Source organism: Lacerta agilis, chromosome 1 (assembly GCF_009819535.1).
Source record: "Lacerta agilis isolate rLacAgi1 chromosome 1, rLacAgi1.pri, whole genome shotgun sequence".
Lineage (NCBI taxonomy): Eukaryota > Metazoa > Chordata > Lepidosauria > Squamata > Lacertidae > Lacerta > Lacerta agilis.
In genome coordinates this window covers 118229689-118238137 of record NC_046312.1, presented here as the reverse complement: position 1 = coordinate 118238137, position 8449 = coordinate 118229689, and the positions used below count along the sequence as shown (strand labels likewise).

Below are 8449 nucleotides of genomic sequence, written 5' to 3'. Positions count from 1 at the left end.
GGGGAGTTATTAATGCGAGGGACCAAACGGTCCGGCACTTATAATAGTCCGGGCAGAAACAAGGAAGGACGCCGGCGACTGTCTGCGCATGCGCCACTACTGCACGTGAAGGCCCCCCGTTGCTCGCAGTTCTGTAAACTTGCGCTAGAAAGAGAGAAAAGGGGGTCTTTTCTCTGCCCTGGGAGGATAGGAACGTCAGTGGCATACCGTGATCAACGTTTATATTACTGAGGCTTGGTGTTTGGAAGAGAATGGCTACCTTTTTCCCCTGGGCAGAAATGAGCTGACCTGGGCAGAAATGTCACACGCCGTGGTTTCGTTTATATAAAAAATATGCAGTGATTTATGTTATGTAAAATGAACCATGGAAACAGAAGGAGAGTAGCTGGGGAAACCCAGCCAGAAGGGCGGGTATTATTTAATAATAATAATAATTACTATTATTATTATTTAAGGTTGCTTAAATGAATGTTCTAAAATGTAAAACAGAAAATTCAATAAAAATCGTACAGTACAACCAAGCACAGAGGTGTACCTAGGAGTTGTATTGGGGTCTTGTCCTTGGGGGGGGACTCACAGGAGCCTAGTGGGGGCCATGACCATTCTAAGAGAACAAGGGTTTTTGGTGAGTTCCAGCACCCCTCTTTTCTAGAAAAATAGAACTGGCAACAACCATATTAGAAATGGCTACCTTTTGCACGGCCCAAGCCCTTGAAGCGTCTGGAGTGAAGGCAAAAAAATAGACAGGAAGCTTCTCCCATGCAGAGGAGTCAACTTCTAGGGGTTGAGGGGGCTTCACACCACCCATAAAATATTTGAGGGGACTGCCCCCCCCCAAGTTGATGGGCACTGCCATTCAAAATGGTGTGCATGCATGGTGTCATGTGCATAGCTGTCAACTTTTCCCTTTTTAAAGGGAAATTCCCTTATTCCGAATAGGATTCCTCACAAGAAAAGGGAAAAGTTGACAGCTATGGTCATGTGATCATGACCCTCCCCCCAATATTTTATTAAAGATTGCACCCTTGCTCTCATGTTAAGAGTTTTGTTACCACACACAAACTTTTATGGAATTGTAAAACAACAATTTGACCAGAAATGTTTTGATTTATATTCAAAAGGCATCTCAACTGCAACTTATTATGAAACAGGTGATATCTGTTTAAAAACATCCATTCACGTAGCAATTTACTGTATTTGAGGTGCAATTTATTTATACAGTATTCAAGTCACAGGTCTTTGGTGGGTATAATCAGAATTTCTGCTTTATTTAGAGTCAAGCAAATGAAAACAATAAGCAAAATTTGGGGGAAATAGTGCCTTGTCAATTAATTAACAATTATTAGATTTCATAGATGCTTTGAAACAACCGGGAGTCCTTTTCTTCTTTTTTACCACTTCTTTTTTCTTGTCTTTCCCCTTCCTTCTTTTCTCAACTTTCTTGCACTTCTCCATATTTTGCAGTTGTGCCTTCAAATAATTTTGGGAGGGGGGCTGAACGAAATAAACTACCGGTATTTCTAAAAAGAGACACCTGTAAAAATAAGAGGAAAAGCAATACCATCAAAGCAGAGTAAAAGGACTCAGTTCTACATTTTATCAATACATTTTTATTTTTTTGCTTTTCTTTCCCATCCACTCACTCCATCCTCCAGGATCTTTTATGTTTCTCAAGTGAGCCAGAAGCTCAAATATATGCTGATTAGTATAAAATATATTGCTGGACGACTGACAGGTTTCTGCCTATTTACCTCCTGGGTTCTCTGCTGCAAACATTCCTGCCACTTTAGAATACTGTACATACTTGGCTAACAGTAGAATTTACTTCCATTCATCCTCCAGTATTTAGGGCAGACTCTTTGGATATTGTTATTATGACTAATTATAATTATTATTACTAATTATCTTTTTTGACCATACCTTTCTCATCTTAAGGACAAAGCAAAGAGAAATAGAAGTAATTGAATATGTCTTGGAAGTAGGCATCAGGCACTTAAGGCATGTAAATAGTTCCTGATAATGTGCATTCAGTGCAGGGTACAGATGCATTTTGGGGATACTGGTGCACACATGACATCACCACCATGTCGCCCCTGTCCCTAGTGGGCAGTGGGCAGTGATGACAACTATAAACTCGGCATCATGCTTCCCACGACACAATTAGGAATTCAGTAGGGCTGCTTCAGATTTGCTAGGTTTTAAACATATATTATATAGGATAGGCACATCCAACAGGTAGATCGTGATCTACCAGTAGATCACTGGGCATCTGTGGTAGATGATTGGTAGTTCCCTGGCTCCCCCCAAAGAAGCTCAACATTTTTGCCTTGCATGTGTAAAAAAAAAAAAAGCATGGCTTTCCCCCAACCCTGACCTGAACCCCAAAAAAGGGGGTAGATCACTGCCAGTTTTTAACTCTGAGTGGATCGCAGTCTCTTGGGAGTTGGCCACCCCTGATACAGGACAACCAGCTAATGTCTTCTAGGTGAATCTGGGTCTTCTAGGCGAATTTAGTTTTAAGAGCTCATTTCAAACCAAACAAGGGGGAGAGGTTCACCCACAACTAATAATGTCACACAGCAGTAGTACAAAACTACTTGTGCAAAAGTAGTCAGTAAAATCACAATTTAATCTTCTTTATTTGCAAATCGACTCTTTTGTGCCAGCCTGGATAGCTCAGTTAGTTAGAGTGTGGTGCTTGATAATGCCAAGGTTGCAGGTTCGATCCCTGTATGGGACAATGGCATATGCCTGCATTACAGGGGGTTGGATTAGATTATCCTTAGGGTCCCTTCCAACTTATTTTAAATTAATCATGCATGTAAATTGATCTAGCCTGCAGATTTAGTAATTACCTAAATTCAAATGAGGAATTTAATCAAGTTCAATGCCTATTGTGGGGTTGAAGGATCAGAGGAACCTGGTTTTTCTCATTTACCTTGATCAATATCCTTTAGCCTTTGAGATAAGTTATAAAAGAGTTTTTCTTTTCTTCGTAATCTGCAAATGCAGAATCAAGAGGATCCAAGTTGAAAGCTACTGGCTTTGGTTTGTCATTGTTCTTTGAGAAAGTATCTGGAAACTTCCTGAGATCGAGACCTCTCCCGGAAAAGTAAGTCTTTAGCGTTCTAAAAAACTGGATGAAAATACACGTCATTTCAGCAAAGCAAACAGACCCCAGCAAATATTCTCTTCTATAAACCCATGAACATTTATTGTGGACACCTCCCTCCTACCTATCCTTGTCTTCTACCCTCCGATTTCTTTCAGTCATGCACTGAGGAGATCTCTATCCACTTCCATAAACCCCACATACCACAGCCTCACAGAATAAGGAATGGTATTAAACTCTCAGCTGGCCCATTCCACCTCCCATTGTTTGATTTGAAGCCCAGCCAGGTCCCTGTTCCTTGTGGAGACCTACTTTCTTCCCCAGAGGTCAGCAACCTCCGGCCCGTGGGCCGTATGCGGCCCACAAAGGCCGTTTTACCAGCCCATGAGCCGCCCGCCAACTGAGCCACCTGCTTGGCAAGCGTGCCGCGCTAAAGCAGCACAGCCTTGCTGAACGGCACCAGAAATCGCATCTGCACATGCCCGTGGCGCCAGACATGCGCAGCACGATGCCAGAAATCACGCCTGCGCATGTCCAGACGCTGAAAAACGCTTCTGCACAGGCGCGATTTTCGGCGTCTGGGCATGCGCAGACACGATTTCTGGCATCATAGACATGCGCATATAGACGCTCTCCGTGGGCTTGCCGACACCTGCTCTTCCCCTTCCTGTCTCTGTGCCAAACTCTGGAACGTAGCCATGTCTCAACATCTAAAGTTCCCTGGAACTGAGCGTCAGATTGCATGTGGAAATTGGAGGCTTGTGTGCATATTGCATATTCTATAAGAAGCAGAAATCGGTGAGAATCACATCTCTCCCTGTTCTGTGGAAACCTCCATAGTATCAAAGTGCATTCTGCCAACAGAGGAAAACTATGAGATAGACTCTTTTTATTTTAAATAAAATAAAATAAAATTCCAAAGATTGTATGTCAGGTGCATTCATACAGGTGTATAGACAGAAGGCTTAAATAATAACTTTATGATACAGTGTCTCTTATTAATAATCAGGTTTCATATATAACACTCTCTACATCCTATCAGTATTCCCATAGTATTTGTAAAAAAAAAAAAAAAAACCCCACCATAATTCCTTCCATAAATCAAGTAATTTTACAGTTTCCTAACATAAAGCACAAACTACACACAAAAATAATTGATTCCAAGCCTTCCGAAATTTTGATTAACCAGGCATCAGGTGATGGTGCAAACCTCTGAAGCCAGTTTTCTGCTACTAATTTTTTTGCCAAACAGCTTCTGGATCCAAGCTCCTTCAGACTACTAATTAATACAGCATTTGGGCCCATATAAATAATCAGTTCCTAAGCTTGCTCCTTATTTGGAATGGAAATTTAAATTAGCCTTCCATTCGTTATCAATCAATTGCAAAGCATCAATCATAGGTAAATAGAAGAGGGCATGCATGTGTCACATTTTGTCAATTAATTTAGGTATGAACCAAACCAGCTCCTGTATAGGCGAACTGAAAACTTAAAAGCTTTTACAGTTAGGTGACTATTAACCTTGGGGCCCCCTTCATGGATCACTGCCTTGTCGTGGCGAAGGGGCTTGAATTACTCAGGGAAGCTATGGACAGGTCAAGAAGGACAGGTCATAGTGGAGAGTTTGGACCAAACGTGATCCACCTGGAGGAGGAACTGGCAACCCACTCCAGTATCCCTGCCAAGAAAACTCCATGGACAAAGACAACAGGCATATAAAAGATATGACGCTGGAAGATGAGCCCCTCAGGTCGGAAGGCGTCCAACATGCTACTGGGGAAGAGCGGAGGACAAGTACAAGTAGATCCAGAGCTGATGAAGCGGCTGGGCCAAAGCCGAAAGGACGTTCAGTTGCTGATATGCCTGGAAGTGAAAGGAAAGTCCAATGCTGTAAAGAAAAGTATTGCATAGGAACCTGGAATGTAAGAACCATGAACCTTGGAAAGCTGGATGTGGTAAAAAATGAGATGGCAAGAATAAACATTGACATCCTAGGCATCAGTGAACTAAAATGGACAGGAATGGGCGAATTCAGTTCGGATGACTATCACATCTACTACTGTGGGCAGGAATCCCGTAAAAGAAATGGAGTGGCCCTCATAGTCAACAAAAGAGTGGCGAAAGCTGTACTGGGATGCAATTTCAAAAATGATAGAATGATCTCGATACGAATCCAAGGCAGACCTTTTAACATCACAGTAATCCAAGTTTATGCACCAACTACCAGTGCTGAAGAAACTGAAATTGATCAGTTCTATGAAGACTTACAACACCTTATAGAAATGACACCAAAGAAGGATGTTCTTCTCATTATAGGGGATTGGAATGCTAAAGTAGGGAGTCAAGAGATAAAAGGAACAACTGGCAAGTTTGGCCTTGGAGTTCAAAATGAAGCAGGGCAAAGGCTAATAGAGTTCTGTCAAGAGAACAAGCTGGTTATCACAAACACTCTTTTCCAACAACACAAGAGACGACTCTACACATGGACATCACCAGATGGGCAACATCGAAATCAGATTGATTATATTCTCTGCAGCCAAAGATGGAGAAGCTCTATACACTCAGCAAAAACAAGACCTGGAGCTGACTGTGGCTCAGATCACCAGCTTCTTATAGCAAAATTCCAGCTTAAACTGAAGAAAGCAGGAAAAACCACTGGGCCAGTAAGATTCAATCTAAATCAAATCCCTTATGAATACACAGTTGAAGTGAAGAACAGGTTTAAGGATTTAGATTTGGTGGATAGAGTGCCTGAAGAACTGTGGATGGAGGCTCGTAACATTATACAGGAGACAGCAACGAAAACCATCCCAATGAAAAAGAAATGCAAGAAAGCAAAGTGGCTGTCCAATGAGGCCTTACAAATAGCGGGGGAGAGAAGGCAAGCAAAATGTGAGGGAGATCGTGAAAGATTCAGGAAATTGAATGCAGATTTCCAAAGAATAGCAAGGAGAGACAAGAGGGCCTTTCTAAACGAGCAATGCAAAGAAATAGAGGAAAATAACAGAATGGGGAAAACCAGAGATTTGTTCAAGAAAATTGGAGATATGAAAGGAAGATTTCGTACAAAGATTACCACAATTAAGGACAAAAGTGGAAAGGACCTAACAGAAGCAGAAGACATCAAGAAGAGGTGGCAAGAATACACAGAGGAATTATACCAGAAAGATATGGAGGTCTCATACACCCCAGGTAATGTGGTTGCTGACCTTGAGCCAGACATCCTGGAGAGTGAAGTCAAATGGGCCTTAGAAAGCCTGGCTAACAACAAGGCCAGTGGAAGTGATGATATTCCAGCTGAACTACTTAAAATTTTAAAAGATGATGCTGTTAAGGTGCTACACTCAATATGCCAGCAAGTTTGGAAAACTCAGCAGTGGCCAGAGGATTGGAGAAGATCAGTCTACATCCCAATCCCAAAGAAGGGCAGTGCCAAAGAATGCTCCAACTACCGCACAATTGCACTCATTTCACACGCTAGCAAGGTTATGCTTAAAATTCTACAAGGCAGGCTTAAGCAGTATGTGGACCGAGAACTCCCAGAAGTGCAAGCTGGATTTCGAAGGGGCAGAGGAACCAGAGACCAAATTGCAAACATGCGCTGGATTATGGAGAAAGCTAGAGAGTTCCAGAAAAACATCTACTTCTGCTTCATTGACTACACAAAAGCATTTGACTGTGTCGACCACAACAAACTATGGCAAGTTCTTAAAGAAATGGGAGTGCCTGATCACCTCATCCGTCTCCTGAGAAATCTCTATGTGGGACAAGAAGCTACAGTTAGAACTGGATATGGAACAACTGATTGGTTCAAAATTGGGAAAGGAGTACGACAAGGCTGTATATTGTCTCCCTGCTTATTTAATTTATATGCAGAATTCATCATGCGAAAGGCTGGACTGGATGAATCCCAAACCGGAATTAAGATTGCCGGAAAAAATATCAACAACCTCAGATATGCTGATGACACTACCTTGATGGCAGAAAGTGAGGAGGAATTAAAGAACCTTTTAATGAGGGTGAAAGAGGAGAGCGCAAAATATGGTCTGAAGCTCAACATCAAAAAAACTAAGATCATGGCCACTGGTCCCATCACCTCCTGGCAAATAGAAGGGGAAGAAATGGAGGCAGTGAGAGATTTCACTTTTTTGGGTTCCACGATCACTGCAGATGGTGACAGCAGTCACGAAATTAGAAGACGCCTGCTTCTTGGGAGAAAAGCAATGACAAACCTAGACAGCATCTTAAAAAGCAAAGACATCACCTTGCCGACAAAGGTCCGTATAGTTAAAGCTATGGTTTTCCCAGTAGTAATGTACGGAAGTGAGAGCTGGACCATAAAGAAGGCTGATCGCCGAAGAATTGATGCTTTTGAATTATGGTGCTGGAGGAGACTCTTGAGAGTCCCATGGACTGCAAGAAGATCAAACCTATCCATTCTGAAGGAAATCAGCCCTGAGTGCTCACTAGAAGGACAGATCCTGAAGTTGAGGCTCCAGTACTTTGGCCACCTCACGAGAAGAGAAGACTCCCTAGAAAAGACCCTGATGTTGGGAAAGATGGAGGGCACAAGGAGAAGAGGACGACAGAGGATGAGATGGTTGGACAGTGTTCTCGAAGCTACTAACATGAGTTTGGCCAAACTGCGAGAGGCAGTGAAGGATAGGCGTGCCTGGCGTGCTCTGGTCCATGGGGTCACGAAGAGTCGGACACGACTGAACGACTGAACAACAACAACAAACCTTGGGGCTTGAGATTTGGGCATATTACACAGAAGTACAACTGTAGACCAAGGTTTTGCTTACCAGATCTCTGTTTCGGGGGTTGTCCAGGGGTTTCCAAGTCTCCTCAGGCCTTAATGGAGCTCCCTCTCCCAGCCCTCTTAAAATCAGTGTAGCGCATTGAACAACAATCACCATCTTCCACATGCTGGAGAGAGTAACAGACTGAAATCTCTGTGCTGGGAAGATCAGAATACACTTCCATCAATTACACAAAGCAGGTTCATTAATCCCTCCCCCAAAAGGTTTTCAAACAGTAATAAATCAAAAGGGCCACATTTAAGAGAAGGGGAGCATACTTTGCTTCAAAATGCTTTTGTTTCAAAATAGAAACTCCCATTTACAAATTACTTTAAACAAACCTAATAAACATGCCCACACAATTACCTTGTACATCCACAAGTTCTTTGTTCTACAGACTTCCAAAGTAAGCAGCAGCAGCAGCACCAAAAACAACAACCCCTCAAAATGAGTAACAGCTTTTAGAAAAAGGTAGGTAGCCGTGTTGGTCTGCCATAGTCAAAACAAAATAAAATAAAAAATTATTCCTTCCAGT

At 42.4% G+C, this 8449-nt stretch overlaps 1 protein-coding gene across 1 annotated transcript; it reads right to left on the bottom strand.

The window, feature by feature from the left end:
* Nucleotides 1–1308: 1308 nt before the first annotated feature.
* On the bottom strand, nucleotides 1309–8066 carry C1H2orf66 (chromosome 1 C2orf66 homolog). The gene is made up of 3 exons (XM_033168846.1): nucleotides 7918–8066; nucleotides 2939–3136; nucleotides 1309–1534 (listed from the first exon to the last, which is right to left on the bottom strand). Exons 1-2 carry the CDS (start codon nucleotides 8038–8040, stop codon nucleotides 2954–2956), a joined length of 306 nt encoding a protein of 101 aa, XP_033024737.1. The 5' UTR covers nucleotides 8041–8066; the 3' UTR covers nucleotides 1309–1534; nucleotides 2939–2953.
* Nucleotides 8067–8449: the final 383 nt, after the last annotated feature.

Excerpts from the sequence above, each read along its gene's own strand:
- C1H2orf66 (XM_033168846.1), bottom strand. The coding sequence starts at position 8,040 with ATGTGGAAGATGGTGATTGTTGTTCAATGCGCTACACTGATTTTAAGA. Across the intron at positions 3,137-7,917 it reads ACCCCCGAAACAGAGATCTG|TTTTTTAGAACGCTAAAGAC; the intron begins GTAAGCAAAACC and ends ATTTTCATCCAG.